The following is a 20,664-nucleotide window of genomic DNA, read 5'->3' as shown; positions in this document are numbered from 1 at the left end:
GCTGACTCACTCCTGCTGCTCCTTTCCACTCAGAAGAGCAGGGAAGAAGGTTATGAGGATGGTGCTGATGCTGATGTGTGCTATCTGTGCCGTGTCAGAGCACAACCAAGGGCAAGCAGGCAGAGATGCCCCAGTGCCTAGCAGTGACAGAGGGACTGGGAATGGAGTCATTTATTTTCTTCTTCTGCTTCTGCAGTGGACTGCATTGCTTCCTTTACCTCATTTTGCTGTATTTTTGTAGTTCTTAAGAAACGGTAAAAAAATTTTCCCCCTTTGAAGTCACTACAGATGTATGTATCATATAGCTGGGCTATGAAATAGCTGCTTTTCTGTATGTTTTCTCCTTCATTAGAAAAAGGCAATTTTCCAGGTAGATTTTTAAATTTTATTTTTCCTTAAGAAAAGAGATGAAGTACCATCTGTCTTGTTTGCAGTAACGGCTGCCGTAAGTTCTTCTTTTGACAAGACTTAGAAATAAGACAAAAATAACTGAGACAACTGCTTTCCTAAGCTACAGAATCTCAACTGATAACATTGAAAAAGAAGCCGATAATATTGATCACTTGTGTATCTGTAGTTAAACTTCCAGAATCAGTGCAGAAAGAAGCTTAACTGGCCTTTTTGCAGTATGAGAACGCAGAGCTAAATTCCAAATGTAAAATTTTGATGGATATAAATATAGGGGATGATTTTCAGACAAAGTTAGTATTTCTGCTTAATACCCAAAGGTCCCACAAGGTGCACTTGGAAAGGAATCCCTGAGTGTAGTAGGTATACTTCTGTGTGAACCAAGAAGTAGATTTTCAGAGTGGTTCATGGAAGATCTGAGACTAGCTTGATCACAAAGGACCCCAATTCTGCCATCACTTCTGCCTTGAATAACTTGAAATATTTGTTCAGGGAAATTAATATTTCAAAATATAAAGCTATTCATGTTCACTGGCAGGATCCAGGATAAGCAGCTACACAAACATTGCTCTGGCACTAGTCTCCTGAATGTCTGTAGAAAAAAATGTTAGACCTTGGTCCTCTAAGTTGCCTAGTTGCGAAATCCACATTGCTAAATATCTGAGGATCTGCATGCCCAGAATGAGTGCCTGATGTTTTTAACAAAGACTTCAAGGGCCTCTTCATGCCTCTAGCCACACTCGTATCTCCTCCTTGTTTTCTTTCAGCCACTGAATATTGTTCTTCACCTGCTCAATTGACTGACTCCTGGACGATTCTCCTGCTCCAGCATTGGGATATTTCTCAAAGAAATACTCCATCTGGAAAAGAAAGAAAGAACTGACATGAAAAAAATAACACTAGTGTTGAGCAAGTATGTTTTTATGGGGGCCAGATAAATGCAATTTTGACTAAGTGAAACGTTAAAGTTCTGACTAGTAGTACTGGAATAGTTTTACAGTAATCCATGCTGCTATACACACTTGGTGAATAAAAAAACAAGCTTTCCAACCAGTAGATTACAAAATATGCTGACATAAAACCAAGAGAGATGCTGGCACAGTACCTGCCAAAGCTGGAGGTCAGTGTTGAAGTTTTGGGTGATAGTTACTATGCGACCAAGGGTTCTATCGTTGATAGTGAATCTAGGAAAACAAAACAAAACATCAAGCAGCATTTGATGTAAAACTGTTCAAAATAAAGGGCACAATCAGTTATCTGAAGCTTAAACTTCTAAATGCAGTACAACAGAACATGCACCCAGATTTTGGTGTTTTTGGAAATACTTGAAAAATAGTGCTCCTACAGAATATCTATACTGTTCTAAAATACTTCTACTGATGGAATGATCTTTTCTGTTTGTTTTATTTTGCTTTGCTTTTTCATTTTACAGCCAATAGCTTATTGTTTCATATTGGAAATAGTTTAAAGACATTTTTTTCCTCCCAGGATGTCCTGCTGTTTTGAAACCAAACTGCTGAGCAACAGAAATGCAGTCTGGTTCACAGCTCTAGACTATCAGGTGTGTTTGGCTTCTGTGCCTTCACACGTTGTTTAAAAGGAAGGAGAGAGAAGAGTAAAACTAAACGGTGTACTCTTAATTCAGCTGCTCATCTTCACCTATGCTGGTTGCTATCACCAGCAGAAGGAATTGTAATATTACCTCTCTGTGCACCAATTTATTGTTATGAAATCCATAAAAAGAAAACTCTACATCAGAGTGGAGACACAACTATTGCAGAGTATTTCCATCCAATTACAAGATTTCTACACATTGGTAGACCTTTTTATATTTTTTAAATCACAGTTTCTTTGTAGTGGTCATTTAGGGAAAGAATGTTTTTAAGTTAGTGGCAAAATATTTTTTCATTGCAAGTGGTCATGATTGTATTGAATATGCTTTTTTTTTCCATAATACAAAGAAGCTGACTATAAGAACCACTTTCTGTCAGAAACTATAGAATGATCACAAACTTTACCTTTCAAGAAGAAAAAAAAAGGCAATGATTATAGCTATAGTGAAAATGTAGGACCTGGCGTATGAGAAGATACACAGGTGGATGTAGATCTAAAATTCCAAATGAGTTCCTTAGCATACCTGTCAACTAAGTATTCCCAATTAAGACGAATCCAGTCCCAGGCCATTGTTTTTCCATAGATATTATAGGAAATGTATCTCACAACTGTGAACACATCTTGGCTTTTGATGAGGCTGGAGTTGAAGACGTATTTCAGATACCTAAGAGAAATCCCGTAAGAATCTATCTGTTGAAAACTGTATCAAGAGATAATAGAATACTGAAAGAAACCTGAATAATTAGACATCTCCTGAGAAAAGAAGCAGAGCTTATGCATCTCTAGCTTCTTCAAAATACCTAAAAGACAGTAGTATTTCAGTATTTTAATCATGCAGTGAAAACAAAGTTGGAGCAGTCAGCAACCCGTCCAAACATCAGAAAGTAGTGGTCCAGGCTATAAAGACCTTATAGGGACCATGAGGAAACATGCTCATGCTGAAAGCTGGGCTGTTGCTTTGTTTCTGAAATCCTTATTCACTCAAATGAATTAATTTGGGCACAGCATGTCTGCAAGTGCTGCAGTTATTCTCCCACTCACAGCAGAAATGATTTTGACTGACAGAGGAGGGGACCCTTATCATGCACATGTGCAGGGCGATGAGGAGCATGGTCTTAGCTTCATAGCAGCAGCTGTAGAAGACCACCCTTTGGCTGTCATGTGCTGGGATTAAGGCTCTTTCTTTCTTTCCTATATGCTAGTGACTGGAACAATTTTCTCAACCTGTTTGCTCTTTTCCCCTCCTTTATTGTTTTAATAGTAAATAGATACATTCTCCCTAATTTAAGAGTAATTTTTTATTTTCTGCAAATTTAGGTTGATCTAGATTATTAATTTACGTCCTCATCCTGACAGTGATTAGTTATCAAATGGCTTTAGGTTATGGCTACAAAAATTATGAATAGAGTTGCCTACTACCACTAATCTAACTATCTTTTATATTTACTCTTTCCTTATTCCATCTTGTCTGAACTTGGAACTCTTTCAAGCAGACCGCTCCATTTTGTGGTATTTAAACAAGGCTCCTACAAAGAAGTAAATGGCTCCAGTAAGGGCATTTGCCAGAAGATCCACTGTATGGTGAAGCTACAAACCAAGGTGTGCATCCCAGAGTGGCAGCCTGGGGAGATGCTCACCTGGTCTGACAGCTGCACAGAACAGTACAGTATCCAGATTCCCCATTGCTGAATGCAGTTTTTCCCATTGATGGGTTCCTGTTCCTGGTCTGGGATGAACAGTGCTCTGAAAGTCGTGTCTTTCTTTTCTAATTATAGAGGAAATGTAGAAAAAGAATCTTCTCCTGATGCCTCACTATTAGGCAGCTAAAGTTACACAGGGCATTGTTGGAAAAGCTGAGGGCTGTTGATCTTTTGCAGAAGCTACCATGTGTTCAGTATCTGTTCACTAACGTATCAAGGCTTTTTTTCTACTATAATGCAGTCTCAGAGGTGGGTGTTAAAATACGATGCTAGAAAATGTGTTGTGTTCTGCATGCTGTAATATGACAAAAATGCACAAGAAAGAGGAGAAATGAAAGAGTAAACAGTGAATAGTTGCAGCTCTAGGGAAAGAATGATCCTTGTGCATTGAAATCACCTGTCCAAAAGGGTGATGTTAGTCACCGATGCCAGGCCATACAGGAGTTTTTCTTTTTCTTGTGCTAATGAAGTTTCCTGGTATGTCTTGAACATGTAATTCCATGATGACTCATTGCCTGAATTCTGCATCCCATAGCGGTATACCAGGAGTCTGAGATTTACATCAATGCTAGAATAACAAAAAAAGTATTTTAATATTCTTCCCTCTTTTTCTGCTGGAGATTTGTGACCAAGTCACTTTGCCAGGACCCATGAGAACTCACGTTTGTCCTTGTAGCCATTGTTCAAACTTCTGAGAAGCATTGTTAAGAGATTCTGCATCATTCATACGGCATGCAAAGCCTAGAACAGCTGCACGAAGAAGCCTTTAAAAGAGAGAGGAAAAGAAAAAGAAAGACTTCCCTTAGCACTCCTTGAATCCATCAATAATATGATAAAAAATAGTAAAAATATTGTTCAACCTGTCCAAATGGCTTCCAGAATCAGTCCAGCTCAGTTTATTGACAATGGGTTTTACCAGAGCTTGAAAATATTGCTGAGGTAGAAAAAGAGAGATGGTTATTTGTATAGGTTTCATTAAATGGCAGTATATTTATAATTTATTCCCTTTCATTTTCTAAGAACTACCATATCTTAAATGAAAAGGGATACAAACACACATGCAGATGATCTTTTCAGCTCACCATGACATGTCAAATCTGAACACGTTTATGCATTCTTTCTTGCAACACTGATATGCAAGTAGAACAAAAGTCACCCTGCTTCTCTCCAGCTTTGTCTTTGCCCCAAAATGAAAGCCAGGGCATAGCAATGGCACACTGCCATAACTTTTTCGCAAGGGTAATCTTGACTTGAGGACATAGTTATTTTAGTGACCATTAAATCATGTTCAGCTTCAGGTCAACTGTCAAATCTTCTGACTGCCACATTGAGATACAGTCATCCTTTGTGCTGAGGACAGGTGCCAGAGCTCTTGCTGCCCTGTACATTCTTATTTGTTGTATGCAGGAAAGCCTTGACAAACAAGTCTCTGTACTGTGACTTATGGTGATTGATTATAAGAATAAGCAGGCATAATTTATTTCCTCCAAATGCATAGACCTGAGCTGGCAGTTCAGGTAATTCAGAAATCAGTGCTAAGCAGTTTTCAGCATTTCTTTAAGAGTAGAGTAACAAAAAGTAATTACTGATAGCTCAGCAACACTGAAAATCAATCAAACTTCAATATTATTGCCATTACGGATTCTCAACTGTCAGATCCATTGATCCCATGCAGGAATATATTTTTGCTTCATCACCTGAAACTGGAGGTAGAGATCTGTATCGTCTTCAAGCATGTCTGCGATGTAAGTCACAGCTGATATAGCTCTGTGCCAAGGTAAATAATCTGTTTCATTTACTAGGTATTTTGTGAGCTCCAGGGGAACAGAGTAATTCACAAGTCCAGCTCTGAGAAGGGAGAAAACAGAACTTGTGTTATTTTGATGGATTTGGAGAACTTACTTCTTTAAAGATGCTGGAATACTACTCACTTTAGAAGGTCTGAAATAATAAATTTTAGGAGGAGAAAAATAGTCTGGAATGGAATCTGGGAGGTGTTTTTCAAAGACACCACCGAGAATCACTTTTGGTCAATGCCTAATTGCAGGAGCTCTTGCTGTAATGAGGAAGTTGCCCATATTATGCAGGGGCCCAGAGCTCCCAGAAGTGAGTAGCCTGTAACTGACTACACTAAGTCCAATCATACAAAAGAAATCATTAGTTCTGTAGAAATACTGAAGCGCTGAGGAGCTTCAGACTTAGAAGTTGTTACAGAGCTCTCCCAAAGTTTATCTATATCAGTGAGTCTGGGTACAAGAGCTAGGAGTTTCCAAGCACATTTCTAAGAAAGATATCTGAGGTGGTAGTAACTTCCTAATGCCATGCTGTGCATTGTAGGCATTACCTCTGATTTTCAGAATGCATAACTTCTTCTGAAGTGCTTCTATCATCGTTTTCTATGTGATAAAAGTACTCCTTTCTGAAACCTCTGCAATTAAAGAGGTTTTTTTCCTCCACCAAGTAGAGAGGGAGCATTTCTCTTGACTATGTTGATACTGCAAGTTACCAATACATAATCTTATTTGCTTTATTTGCTCCTTCTAGAGGGCAACGTAAGGTGAGAAACAAGACAAATTCAGAAATTATCTTTTGGCCACTGGATTCTAGTTAATAGAAAATGGAAAGTGAAAAACTTCTGTTGAACTCTGCAGGGAATTAGTTTACCTTGCTAAGGAAAAGGCATCATCCAAAATCCCTGCACGGTCAGCAACTGAAAAAGTCTATACAAAAAGAGGATGAGAGTCATTAAGAATACATGGATTATTTGCAGGAAACAAACAAACAAACAATCAAACAAACAACCTGCCTTTATAAACCTCTGTTAGAGACCAACCAGATAGATTAATATTGTGGCACTCACTTCGTGGTTGCTGACCAGAAGATTCGTCAATTCGTTCCAGTTTTGACTATCATAATTGACACGATAGAATCCAATGTGGTCTGGATTAATGTTCAGAAAGGCACTATCAGGTGATGTTACTGTAATTCCTGAAAAACAAACAAACAGTGATTAGTTGGTGCATCTTAAATAACACAGAACTTGCTGGAGATACCTTGATTCCAAAAGTAATATTTGGTTTTAATGAATATCAAAATAAGAGCTAAGCCTCAACTTAGTTTTTTGGGGTTGTTTTTTTTTTTTTTTTTTTTTTTGATTTTTTTTTGGTTTTTTTTTAATGGCTTTGAGTAAAGATTAGTTAATATGGGCATTATGAACTGGATATCAACATCTGTGTTAAAATGGTGAGTTACACTGGGGCAGCTGGTTTGTTAAATTTAAAATGGACACCTCTGCGATTAGACTGAAGAAGGATACTGAAAATCTTTGTCTATTTATTACTATAAAAGAGCCGAGGAAGTTTACCTGCAGAATCAGAGGCGTTGTAGAATGTGTAATTTGTTGAATTCCCCAGTCCCCATTTCACTGGTATATTCCATTTGTAACTGAAATTATTTAAAGGGAAAGAGAATCAAATTATATTTGAAATCAAATATTAAAAAGAAGACTCCAGCGTATGCTTTTATTGGGCTAAATGTGTACATCACATTTTATGAAGCAACTGTGTGTTTGTGCATATATTCATCTACCAAATATCCCTCATAATTCACCCTCCCTAGCTTTTTACCAATAGCTGTTGTCTATGTTACAAAGCCATTTCTGTACTGTGATACTCTATTCAGAGAACAAAATGTCAGACATTGCTGTGCTATGATTGGGGCAGTTATATTCCCTGAAAAGTAAAGTAAAAAGCGTGAAATGTCTGAGTGTGTTCATGTTCTAGAGATGGAGAATAAAAATAGCTTCTCTTATACTTCCTATTTATAGAAAGTTCTCAAATGCATCTGGTGGACTGCGAAAGGGAGTAGAATATGGTTTTGTCTAGAATCCAATGTTGATGTGTTAGTCTAAGTTACTGCAGTACTTTGTTGATCATGTGCCTACAGAGAATCCTTTTTTTTTTTTCCTAAGGGTATCAGTATAAGTGTTAGGGCCATATCTTTCTGAATACAGCCTCCCCCTCTTGGTAACTGTGCTGGAGAGAGTAATTACCCATAATCAGAGATTGTGCAGATGAATTTCTGGTGTGCTGTGCTGTGTAGCTTATTACCATAACACTGGAACGTTCAGCTCTTTTAAGTAGCATCTTCATGTCACATCAGATAATAACAAGGAGCACAGCAATTAATTTAGTAAAAGATGATTGTACGTGGATGACTCATGTCAGTGTTAATATGTCCAGGGCTCTGTGCAGATACTAGTTAATCTTCACAGTGCTCACTTGAAATAAGTGGCTAAGTGTTATTAACAAGTGGTTAAGTGTTATTAAATCTTTTTTACAGATGAGAAAACTGAAATACCAAATGTGACCTTACTTCTCACTCTTCACATCTGTGAGTAGTCACAGTGGCTAGATGCAGGCTTCTCAGTCTGGGCTGTGCCCCATAACCAAATGTGTTGAGAATAGTTTGAAGGTTAGACACTAAGGCTGTAAGAGAGCCACAGCACAGCCTGACCAAGACTGTGAAGGGGCAGTCAGTGGAAGAGGATGGCAGAGCATGCTGAGAGCATGCTTGCACAACTGCCTACATAGTGCCACTAAAATTATTAAGCCCTTTTGGGTAGTCACCTGCTGTTAGCATCCATTTTAGCATATTACAGTCCAACCCAGGGAGATTTCTCTTCTATATAGACACCTTTGTGACAAGTGCGATAATAGAAAACCTTGTTTACAACTGTGTATTAAATGATTAATTGTTAATTTTCAGGAAATACGAAAATGAAGATGATTGTATGCGCTGTTGTCTCCATGAAGAAACATCAGCTATTGTTTTGTATCTTCTAAAAATATATATATATATTTAAAGGGACTTATACTCGTTGAGTTTTTATGAGTCCTCTTATGTAGCTTATTGCAATAGAATTTAGAGAGGTTATTTTTTGACCAGAAGCCTCAGTATTGAGTTTCCTCAAGAGAAAGCATGTAAAAGATTGTTTTTTTAAAATGGCTTGCAAATGCATTTAATAAGGGAGGGATTTTATTTAGTTTTCATTATATGGTCTTGGGATTGCACATGGAAATGCTTTTTCCGAGCATCAGATATAATAGCTGTGTTCTCCCAGCTGTGCATATTGAGGTCACATTCCTGATGTGCTATGGTGCAGTTACGTATTTGCCCAGTAGCACTATTTTAAAAGCACAAGATTTCAAACTTCTTTTTCTTTTGAGTGTCAACATTTAGGGGAGGTCACTTTCAAGCCAAACAAGCTTGAAACAAACAGGCAGACCAGGATACCACACCTGAAATTTTCAACAAACGATCTCTAGCAGAAAGAATTATCTAGAAACTTGAACTCAGACAGAGGAAATGAGAAGTATGTGGGAAGGAGACTGGCTGGTAACATGGGCAAGAAATACCGAGGGAGACTCTTTGAGGGAGGCCTCTTGCAAGGATAAAGCATATACAAGACTTAATAGTTTTCACTGGTTAAATCAAAACCCTGCCTCCAGACATTAAGTGGCCTGTCCCATTTTGGTGTAGAATCTCTTCCTCTTCCTCATCTGTGAGGCTGTAAGTGGGAGGTACTGACTTTCAGTATATCAGCTTTTAGGCAAGAGGTTAGGTCTGTCCCAGGATAGATAATATCAGCATTAGGATATATGTATTATTGCAGTTTATTTTCAAGTCATTTATAAACATTACACAGTCAAAATCAGATTCCGTCCTCACTTTAGGAATGGTATAACAGTATAAAGCTCAGCTTCCCAACAGGCTAAAGCAGGAACCATGCTGGGATTTCTACTCAATAACAAATGGCAAGGTACTCCAAGTCTTGAATTCAGGCAAAAGGATTCCTGAGTCTGCTATCCCAGATCTTGATGCAGTAAGGCTAAGTTTAACAATGTTAGCCTGAGCTAAATAGAAAGAAAACAGCTCTGGGTAAGACTCAGTATTATTTATTAACGACTAACTATTTCACAGTAATTTGTGCTTTTAAAAGATGTAGAGAAGATCCTGTATTGTGTTACGTTATACATCCTATGTCATGTAGGAAAAGGAATAAGTTTGTACAGTATAAAATACCTGGATCATGACATCTGATTTCTGGGTAGAGACAATTTTGTGGCAGTTTTCTTTATTCTGACAGACTGTAATTTGCAGTAATTCAGCAGGTATCTTGCAAACATCTGAGATGTCTGCATATGGAAATGAGGTCTTGTGAGAGACCCTGTCCAATTTCATTCTATGGTGGTTGATGATGAAGCCCTGATTCAAAGGGCTGAGGCTGTCCTAAATTTGTAATATTTCATCTAAATTCCTGCTATTAAAAAACAAAAAACAAAAAACAAGCTCTAAGTTTACCAAGAAGGTAAAAACTGCCTATTTGTATGTCAGTAAGAGGGTGTATATTTTGGACAGGTATTTACAGCAGGGTCTTACCCAAGATCAGAAGGAGGATATGAAGCATCTGCACTGGGATCCAAGAGAAAACGTTTCTGTATGAGTACTGAATTACTTCCCATCTCCAAAACAGGGTAGCCCATCTGCCTTGTCCATGTGTCCATGACTTCACTCACAGGTTTATTACTTGCCTGTGAATGATGGGAGAAGGTTGCAGGGCAAAAGCAAACTCAGGCCAAAGAGAAAAAAAACAACAACGAAAAACAATCTCTAGCAGAAAGAATTATCTAGAAACTTGAACTCAGACAGAGGAAATGAGAAGTATGTGGGAAAGAGACTGGATGGTAACATGGGCAAGAAATACCGAGGGCTCTTTGAAGGAGGCCTCTTGCAAGCTGCAAGATCTCTCTCTCTCTTTTTTTTTTTTTTTAAGTAATAGAACAGGATAGGAAGGACATAAAAAGACTTCCTAAAGCTAGAAGTTGCATTGCAGCATGCTTTGTTTCAAGTGTGAATGGGGAGCAGCTGTTATCACCAGCAGCTAAACTAATGTAAGATTGGTCTGTTCTGTGGACCAAGAACTTCTGTTCAAAAGGCTGGAGCTGGAGAAAGTTGCTTTTGCCTCTCAGACTTCTGAGTGTGAGGGAAGGGTTATGCTCTGCATCCTTTTTTAGATAAACTTGGTGATGTGAAGATGCAGAAAATCAGAGAGAGCTTGTAGTTGAGTAGGAAGAAGCATGAGATCAAGAAGAAAAAGGGAACTAGAAAGGGGACACAGGTGCAACTTGTGTTGGGTGAGTGTCCACCTTGAGTGAAGGGAGGGAAAGGAAATAGCATTAGGGAAGAACCTGGTTCTTAGGTAGACTTCAAAGGATAATGAGATAGAAAGAAACAGGTCAGCAATACAGAAAGGGAAAGATCAGAAAGTGCTGTGGCACAAAACAAGCATGCTGAGAATTGGAAAATAGAGATGGAGACAAGCACCAAAATTAGTTGGTGATTTATAATATTGAGAGCTTTCAAACACGTGAATCTGGTTAGAGATGACTGAGCATGTGGTGTGTAAGTTTGTGGTGGATGAGGAATGTTTTTCACCCATCAAATGAGTGTGAAATGCAGAAGGAATGTTTCAGAAGCAGGCTGTTCGTTAACAAGTTCTCTTTTCTTTTTTCTTATTCCACTCCCCACACTCTTGTGCCAAAGATAAAGAAATAATGTAAAGTTCCAAGAAATAAGTTATGCTGTAATATGCTGGGAGGCTGCCTAGCTTATGATCTCTCATTGACAGAAGAGCCATAGAATATAGAATGTTTAGGAAATTGAAATCAGTAGAGGAATTTGTGTAAGTGAGAGTTTGGATACATACCATTTCTAGAGCTTCCCAGAAATCTTGTGTCTTGGCATTCTGGAAATGGTGGTTCTTCAAATATGCCTAGGGGGAGGTAGAAGACTGTGAAAATACTATCAGTTCTTTCTTTGTCTCCTATGAAAACAGTGCATGTATTCAAATAGGATCAGTTGCATGGAGTATCTGTGGGTGACATTTTACTGAACCTGGAGAGACCTTAAGCTGTTTGTACACTGGTTTATTTCTCCATCTTTACAGGCCACAACAGAGCTCCTGCACAATACTCCTGGAATGTTTTAGGCTGTCCTAAAAAAGGAGATCTGTTGCCTTAATTTCATGAGTACAGGAAGCAAACAGTTGCTTTAAGCGATGCTTCTAGCTTTGCCTAAGGTGAAAGTACGGAAAAGTTCCTCAGAAATACTGAAAAGGTCTGTTAAATAAAAAGAAGCATTTTCTAGTGATAATGTTGTAGGTGGGAAAGTATTGAAATACTTTAAATCACTCATAATATATTATGATTTATTTATCGATATACACACTCCTACATATGTATCTACATTTATCTATATTTTCCAGATGAGAACTTCACATCTTATGAACGATTTTGTTAAGTATATACATCTCAAGGAGAAAACCAGCAAAGTAAAAAATAACATTAGGGAAGATAAAGTTGTTCATTGAAGAGATGTTTCTGTCAGAGCGTAAAGCCCCTTGATGCATCCATCTTGTATTACCACATGATTAAATGGATTCATATTCATCTGATAAACTTCCTTTTTATGTATCCCATAATGCTGAAAGTCAGCACTTTTTGTGTGTTCTTTGTATTTCATTTGAATGGATAGCAGCACACTCTGCTGCAATTTTCTGTAGAATGAAAGAGGTTGTTCTAATGGGGAAGCTATTTCAGGAGATTTCTCTAGCTGTGGAAGCAGAGAAGTCTGGTCACCTCTAAGCTGTGGTCAAAATGGAATTGAAAAAAAATAGCATTATAAGAAATAATGTGTATCTGCCAGCTTTAAACACTGTTCCTATCCTGTGCCCCTTCTGTCGGTTTAATGCGTGCTTTCCTACCCTGTCAAGAGGACCTCGTGAGATTTAGTCAGTAGATGGTGCTGTTTGTCTCATTGTTAGCTGCAGCTACCTGTTTTTGTGTTTGGAAAGCTGGGAAAAGAAGAAGCTTTTATCTTTTGTGGACAAGGTGGTTTTCCTATATCATAGGACTGTCCTTACTGAATGTATGAAAGGAAAAAACAAAGAAAACACGACTTTCCTGTAGTTGCCCATAGATGTGCTTTCCAGAAGGGAAGGAATTAAAAGCGTATTTGGTAAATCTGCATTGTAACTTTCCAGAGGCATCAGATGTTAATTCAATGGAAAGAGCAGATAACCTTATTTCTGGATGGTCTTCTCTATGCTATTTTCAATTTCTGTAGTTTAGAAGCACCATATGTTTTTTTTCCTCCAAGAGAGAAAACTATGAACTGGACAACGTCTCCCTTTTCTACTCCCAGTTGCCTCTGCTCCCTTGGGCTGGGTGCTCCAGCATCAGGTCTCAGGACATGGAGCAGTTTACATCTGTAAGAATTTTCCTACAAGCTGGCTGGGGTTGGCTAGTCTCATGAAGCTGCAGATATGCTTTACAGCTGAATGCAGGAATTCTAGCTGACAACAGGATGAACCCAACAGTTTAAGAAGTTCCTCTGCTATGAGCTGTCATAAATTTTGGTTCTCATTGGCAGACTATCAGATCTTCCTGCAGTTTGTGTTCCTATTTTGTGGGAGAGTGGAGCTTTGACATTGTCCACTCAGCACTGAAATAAGCTGAATGTTTCTCCCACTAATAGCAGAATTTGTCATATTCGCTTTTTGAATAACGACTTTGCTACTGCCCCATGAGTAAGGGCTGCTTTCCTGGCATGTTTTGGTGCTATTCATACCTGACACCCTTTCTGGAAGAGTTCTGGTGTAATCCAGTCTTGAAGCATCCTGAGAATTGATGCACCCTGAGGAGAAAGGGAAGAAGGTCATTCCACACTGCTTTAACATCGCATTTACATTCACCTGAAAAGCAACATATGAATGAATATTTTATAAAGCAAAAGTAGAAACTATCCGTCTAACAAAGGATGTGTTTTATCTCATTCCTTTGCAGCACTGCCTGCACAAAAAACTGATTCTGCATGTGAGAGTTGGTCTTTAGCAATGATCAGATGCCTGCTGCTGGGGGTGACTATGCCACCACTCTGTCTATTAGTACAAGTAGGGCTCCATGTTGCACTTCAAATAGGAGCCAGTTCCATCCAGCCACAGCTTGAATAAGGAAGCAAGTTCTAGTGTATGCTCAGCAGATAGGGAACTAACACACTGCAATTCTGGGGGCATCACATAGTGGGGATGTCAACTCCATATTCAGAATGAATTTTGCTGATTACTGATGCAAAAGCTTTAGTTTCTGAAGCAGGGTAGAACAAGGATCAGAGAAGAGACTGACTTTGGTGTCACAGAAATAACTAGGACCTCGAAAGAAGAAAGACACAGAGGGAATGCAGATGAAAGAAGCAAAGAACAGTGCAGGTCAAAGAACAATGTAGGCAAAAAATGAGGAAAGTGAAAAGCAATGCAACACAAATCTAAAATGCAAAATATGATGTGGGGATTAGTGTGTTTTCATTTTTCCAACTAAATCAAATGGCAGCTGAAAGCCTAATACTATGAATAGTTTAAAAATCCAGTTGTCCCGTGGAAACATAAATGTTATATATGAGTTCTTGGTAAATCCTGTCTCCTTTATTTATGTGCCTGAGAATAAAAACTTGGCTGCACTCATCTAAGGAAAGTAACTGAAGAGGTATGCCTCAGAACCAACTGTTGTTGTGAAGTCAAGGTGATTAGTAGATGATACTTTTTCTGATATAGTAACAAGTCTATTTGACACAAAGTATGTTCAGTAAATGGTTGAATGAAACTTAGCCACTAGTGAATATCTGCTCTTTCATAAGGCTACTGATGATTAACAGTGATAATAAGGCTGTGTGTGTGCAGTAGGGTATCTCAGCTTTATCTATGAGCCACTTATGTGATATAACCTCTCACAGACCATCCCCTCCCATTTATAATAAAAGTCAGAGGAGAATTAAGCACTTGTGCAAGCATTTGAGGCCCGTGAAGTTTTATTTTCCTTTGAATTGCAATGCATAGTTAGTTGATGTATCTTAATACAGTTACTTTTCGTTTTTTTCTCATGTCCATCCTTTGAAGTTAATAACAGAGCGTATACGAGGAAAAACCCATGCTAACAAAATTACTAGTTATAGGAACCCCAGTGTTTTCTTCTCTATATTTCAAATATTTGGGAAGATTCAAGAAAACAACCTTAACTTGAGTAGCTGACATCTGATGGTATCTCTACTTCTTTGATTGAGTTAGAGTGATTATCAAGCATATGATTGGACTGTGTGTAGTGGAAATGTGGAACTTTTAATCCTAAGCTTCTTTGGCTGGGAGGTTCTGAAACTGTGGGGCTCCCAAGAGAGAATTTCCAGCAGAACTCTTAAATATTTGTTTACTAGAAAGGTAATCAATGCTTGAATTACAAAAATTTTTTAAAAAATCATTATTATTTTAACAAGACTTTCTAGACTAAGAGGGATGATTAAACTGGAACACAATTATTTATATTAATTCTGCATTCACCCATCTCTGTTCCAGTGTGGTTTTTCTAGTGCATAATGCTGTCCTGATCATGCAGAAGCTAGAGGTTCATTTACAGAACACACTACAATGGCTCCACAGATCCTAAGGCATTTCATTAGACTTCTAGGATCATATAAGCCTTGTAATTGCTATGGTAAAACTAACAGAACATTCCAAATTGTGCTTTATTTGTTTATTGATGGATATTATCATGAGGAGACTGTTTTTCTAAGAAAAATGCTAAAGAGAAGCCAAAATAAGACCAAACAGAAAAACAAGTTAATTTTGTCATGCATTTATATATAAATACCAACAGTAATTTGAGCTAAATCTACTTGAAGACTTTCTCATTCAAGCCAAATTATATCCTAAGCCAAATTATATCCCAAGCAGAATGTTCCCAAACAATGCATGAGTCTTCAAGTATTTTTGCTTAAAAAAAAAATAAAAAAAAAAAATAAATCATGTGGCAATTATATAGGCACAAGAGATGAGTTGAAGCTATGATTTTTTTTCTCAATTATTATTATTATTTTTTTTTTTAGACTGCGCAAAGATGTGCCTCTTGCTTAGGCAATAAAATACATTTTGGTCCTATGTATTTGATTTAACTCTGGATGTTTGCTTGATTTTCATTAGCTTGATTTAAGAATGTGTTATACTACATAGGTTTTAGTATGGTTTATGATTTGTGTGTGAGGAATTTATGATGCAATAAATACTGATTGTATTGGTTGGATAGAGGATTTAACAGTTGAGAACAGAAAAGTGATGGAAATGGATGGATCAAGTCTAGCTAATAAAAGTAATACCTAAGGCTATAGATTTTAGCTGAAGCACGAGTAAGCTAAAATCAATGAAATACATACTTTTTCTGTAGTTGGAATGAGAACTTGGAGAGGAACAAGTGGAACTTAACAATGGGGGATTGGAGAGGAACAAGTGGAACTTAACAATGGGGGATTTTGCATGTTCAGTGAAAACATCAGATAGAAACCACAGATGATCATAAGGAAGCTGTCAATACAACCATGTTTATCAGCATCATAAGCAATATGGTATGGGAGATGACTGCTTGAGCTCTGCAGCACTCAATAAACGGTGTATTTAACATCTTCCTGTTTAGGGACAGTGCTTGTAGAGTCTGGAGATAGACCATATTTGTTCAGACTTCTAGGGTGCCTGGGATCCTTCGATCAATACAAGACGAAAAATTATTTTCCTATTTTCACTGCTTGATTCCCTGCCTTGCTTCCTAAAAATAGAAGTTATGGTGTCCCAGAGTTGCCCCAGGGAAGACAGAGAGCGGACACATGGACATCTGCCCTTGTATTAGACTGTGTCTTGATTTAACTGGGCTGCATCAACACATCAGGTGGGGGGAAAGGGAGCTGTTCAGTGACAGGCTTAATTTAATTCAAACTCTAGTAGCAGATCCTGCTGGTATCAGTGACTACTCTCACCATCACTTTTGATTGAATCATCAATGATAACAGGGAACATCCCAGAGAAAAGCTCTGTGCAAACACAGCCCCTGCTGGCTTAGGAACTGTGGCTATGAACTCCTCTGACTTTTATCTCCTCTCCTAAGCCTCCACTTTCTTTGCAGGCGAAGTCACTGCAGGAGGATGTCTTACCTTACTGTAGGATATCCCATCAAACACAGAGGTGATTTCAGCTGGGGTTGATACGTCAACCACGATTGGATGGGAAGAAAGCAAAGAGTCATCCTCCATTACTGGGAGAACATCATCAATTAAAACCTGCTCAAGCTGACAAAGAGAAGGTGTTAGAAGATTAACAAAGCAGGACTGTATACTTCACAAAATAAATAGCTTGAGCTGCAGCTTCTCTAGGGGAAGGCATTTGGATATGGAATGAAATGTCATATCCTATAAAGAGGGCTTGCAAATTCATACTTTACCTCTGAGACGGCAGGGATACAATTTTTCCTTAGCTATGATAAATCACCTTTTGCAAATCCCATTTCCCATGTGTATCATATCACAGTATAGCCCCCAGTAGGCATAAAAGAAGTCTTTGTTATAGATTTGAGCAGTGTGACAGTATCTCAAAGCATTAGGGGTTCCTCTTGCTAAAATGGAGCTGGGAGAGAGGGAAGGAGGTTTCTCCACTGTACCAGTAATTATCATTTTTTAAAGGATAAAATAACCTGTGAGCAAAATCGCCTTACTTCTTAATCAATATTGGTACAAGACTAAATTTCAATTTAGTTTTTCTCTACTAATGCTTCATAGGATGAAAATGCTGAAATGGTGCTCAGTCTTAAAATGAATATGACATTTACATATGAAAAGGACTTTTAAATTCTAGGCTCAATAATGAAAATTGTTATTTCTTATGGAAGCAGCACAACAGATCTCCTACTTCAAAGTCCAAAAGAAGTGCAAGAATGATTTTTGTCCTCAGATATTTTTTGAGTAGCAGGTAGGTGCTGCCTGCTCCAGACATCACTAGTCTTGATGATGGGGTTAATCTTTACAGCACATATCCACTTCCTTCCAGGGTATGTGTTGTACATTTTCTAGTATATATAATGTCATTACTCCTGGATGACTAAGGGAAATATGAACGCCATGTGCCATCACATTTGTTTGGCAGAAACCTCACTTTCCTTGCACACTGCTATCATTCCTCACAGTGTAATGATTATTTAAAGCTACTCTCTTTTTCTGGAAGTCTTGGAAGCAACTGTTGTTTTTGCTACAGCTTGCACCACAGGCCATTCACTGTCACTGCCTAACTTTACATTGTGCAGATTAGAGGCACTTCAAGTTGTAAAGAGTTACTACAGCCAAACGACCTAAATAAATGAGATTCTCTATCTTCCAGTGCTGGATATTTGAACAACCTTTCAACAGCTCTAAGGCTCTGCACAGAATCCACGTAGGTATCGTCTGCCAAAATAATAACTAAATCACTTGTTAGAAGGAATAACTGTTCTCAATAGACTAAAATTTTACAAAGTTTATTTTGATTAGTTTCAGACTATAACATAGGGAGGTAGAAATGTTTGATCAAACTTTTTCTTTATATTGCACAGTACCACACTGCTATTGTGTTTTTTTTTTTTTTTAATCAATATATTTTAAGTTGTCATCGTTGTTACTTTATTTTTATGCTGTAGTGGAAATGCTAAGTTATGGCTTGAACCAGTGATTGAGCACCTGGTGAGAAGGCAGGGCCAGCCTCAGGGAAGCTCAGGTGCAAGCAATACTCCTGAGTAACTGGAAGGGATGGAGCCAGGATCTACTCCTCAGATCTCATTTAAGTGCTGGCAGTGGAGGGAAGGGTGTTCTGCTGGAGATGTCTGCCTATCAAAGGTCTTCCAAGGGTAAACAGATTATTTTTTTTTTGTGTCTGCTGCAATTGAGCATATCCTCACTTCTTTTAGCCTACAAGTTTGCTACTTTGCTATCATTGCTGTTCTTTCCATCACATTATAACATTACATGTGCTCTTCCGGAATGCTCCCCCACCCCTGATATCCCTCTACAAGACAGAAATAGTTACCATTTGCCATTCTGGTTCTGCAACATTTACTCCCAGGAACTCAAAGTAGCTGGCAAATCCCTCATTTAACCACAAGTCATCCCACCAGTCCATCGTCACAATATTTCCAAACCACTGTAATTATAAACAGTGAAAGAAGAAGTAGCTGAGTATTAAATGTATATTTCTGTATTTCACATCTTCACATAGCATATTTGTTTACATTTCTTGCTGTTGCCAGATGAAAATTATCCTAATTCTGGGGTTTAAGTTGGAATTCAGTCCTTGCCTGACGTTAAAAACTTACTTTTTATTATAAAATTACATATTACTGGGGAGATTGCTAATGATTCATATGCCATGAGAATATTTTTAGTTACTTCCTCTTGATTTGATGATTTGTGCTTGTACAGATATGTTTTCAGACAGCCTCCAGAGTGTGTAGTTGTTCCTGTTTGCTTGCCCAAAAGAGACATCTGCACATGCAAATTAGTTCATTTAAGACATTTCAGACAGATTTTCATAAGCTGGTTCACCGTATGGACCCAAGCTTTTAATTTCCTGAGAAAAATTCAAGGGCAGTTATAGTAGTTCTGGTAGTGCGAAGTTCTAACACGGAGTGGTTTTAATATGCTGTTTGTAATCAAAGTGTGAGCACACGAAGAGTATCCTGAGATGTGATTAATTAATGCCACTTTCCCAATTAAAAAAATGCTACTGCACATTTAAAACACTTTAAAAAATGAACTGTGTCCTAAACTTACCTGATGAACGAGCTCATGGGCTATCACAGCTGCCACTCTCTGTTGATTGGAACTGGCAGACTCATTGGGATCATAAAGTAAGTTTGTCTCTCTGTATGTGATCAGTCCCCAGTTCTCCATAGCACCTGTTCCAAAATCTGGAATAGCTATTTTATCTGCATGGAAAGAAAGAGAACATGATTACTACTGTGTCTTTTAAGTCAGCTGAATTACCCTCTTTCTGCTTTTTTCATAGCCTGTTTTGCTCTGAAATGCTGTGCATGTTTTGCATGTATGGTTCTGGCTTACTGCTGTGGACTGAGTCCATCATCTTTGCTTAAGAAGCACAGGACTGGCCTATAGAAGCTGAAAGCAAGAGCCTAAGCTCTTCTGGGATTAACAGAGTTACAGTCAGTTGCACTAGCTGAGAATCTGCCCTGAGACAGGATGCTATGCCATCTCCTGAGAACATGCATATCATACCTTACTTAATTTTGGCTCCAGAAATTAATGGTATTATCTGGGGATGTGGGCAGTAAACCACCTGAAACTAACTGTGGCATAGTGAGGCATGTCATTGTTTGTCACTCTGTTGTGTTAAAGATATTTATTGATGCGTTAACTGAAGTAAATCCCCCTTGCAGTGAACAACATCTGCTTCTACTCCTGACAATTTGTGAGGGTCACTCCTTCATGGTCAGTAATCAATACAGGTTTAAATGAGAATTGTGAATTAAATTGGACTGGCATTTTCTTCTGCAAATAATGACCACTACCTTTCTATTCAAGTGAGTGGAAAAAGTACAGATGGATTTAAAACTGAATAGAACAAACAGCCATCACTCCACCCTAATAGAAAACAAAAATTAGTAATTTTAATTTAAACAATATGATAATAGAATCAAAGGCAATAGTCTGGCAGGGGCTTCACAGAGTGTTAAAATGAGGATTGCAAGGAGAATGGCAATTACAGAAGCTGTAACTCAGGTGGAAATATCTCAAAAGCTTTGCAGAACCAAATTTGATTCATCAGGTTTGTTTACTTTTTTTTTTTTCCTACTCTAGTACAGTAATTACATCAGCTAAACTCCTGTATATACTATAGCATCTGTATATTCATTGATTGTAAACCAGTAAACTCCTCCAATATTTTGAAAGGAGGTAAGTATCTATCATTAAAGTAATGTTGGACGTGTTTATTTGTATTTAAGAGGCTAGGGGGAAAAAAACGTTGAAGTTT

At 38.0% G+C, this 20,664-nt stretch overlaps 1 protein-coding gene across 1 annotated transcript in view; it reads right to left on the bottom strand.

The window, feature by feature from the left end:
- Nucleotides 1-371: 371 nt before the first annotated feature.
- The window catches only part of ENPEP (glutamyl aminopeptidase), a 31,867-nt gene continuing 11,574 nt past the window's right edge, over nucleotides 372-20,664 (bottom strand). Inside the window, exons 5-20 of the mRNA XM_052682347.1 lie at nucleotides 19,446-19,600; nucleotides 18,703-18,816; nucleotides 16,806-16,940; nucleotides 13,413-13,478; nucleotides 11,491-11,556; nucleotides 10,164-10,315; nucleotides 7,087-7,166; nucleotides 6,583-6,710; nucleotides 6,387-6,442; nucleotides 5,420-5,570; nucleotides 4,583-4,656; nucleotides 4,385-4,486; nucleotides 4,120-4,290; nucleotides 2,546-2,686; nucleotides 1,514-1,592; nucleotides 372-1,268 (exon numbers count right to left, since the gene is read on the bottom strand). Of these exons, the coding sequence (XP_052538307.1) occupies nucleotides 1,131-1,268; nucleotides 1,514-1,592; nucleotides 2,546-2,686; nucleotides 4,120-4,290; nucleotides 4,385-4,486; nucleotides 4,583-4,656; nucleotides 5,420-5,570; nucleotides 6,387-6,442; nucleotides 6,583-6,710; nucleotides 7,087-7,166; nucleotides 10,164-10,315; nucleotides 11,491-11,556; nucleotides 13,413-13,478; nucleotides 16,806-16,940; nucleotides 18,703-18,816; nucleotides 19,446-19,600 (1,808 nt within the window). The 3' untranslated portion in view covers nucleotides 372-1,130. The remainder of the gene's footprint in view (nucleotides 1,269-1,513; nucleotides 1,593-2,545; nucleotides 2,687-4,119; nucleotides 4,291-4,384; nucleotides 4,487-4,582; nucleotides 4,657-5,419; nucleotides 5,571-6,386; nucleotides 6,443-6,582; nucleotides 6,711-7,086; nucleotides 7,167-10,163; nucleotides 10,316-11,490; nucleotides 11,557-13,412; nucleotides 13,479-16,805; nucleotides 16,941-18,702; nucleotides 18,817-19,445; nucleotides 19,601-20,664) is intronic.

The sequence above is a fragment of the Tympanuchus pallidicinctus genome, unplaced genomic scaffold, assembly GCF_026119805.1.
Source record: "Tympanuchus pallidicinctus isolate F22 unplaced genomic scaffold, pur_lepc_1.0 scaffold2, whole genome shotgun sequence".
NCBI lineage: Eukaryota > Metazoa > Chordata > Aves > Galliformes > Phasianidae > Tympanuchus > Tympanuchus pallidicinctus.
The sequence above is the reverse complement of the archived record's forward strand: the minus strand, read 5'-3'. Positions and strand labels throughout refer to the sequence as shown.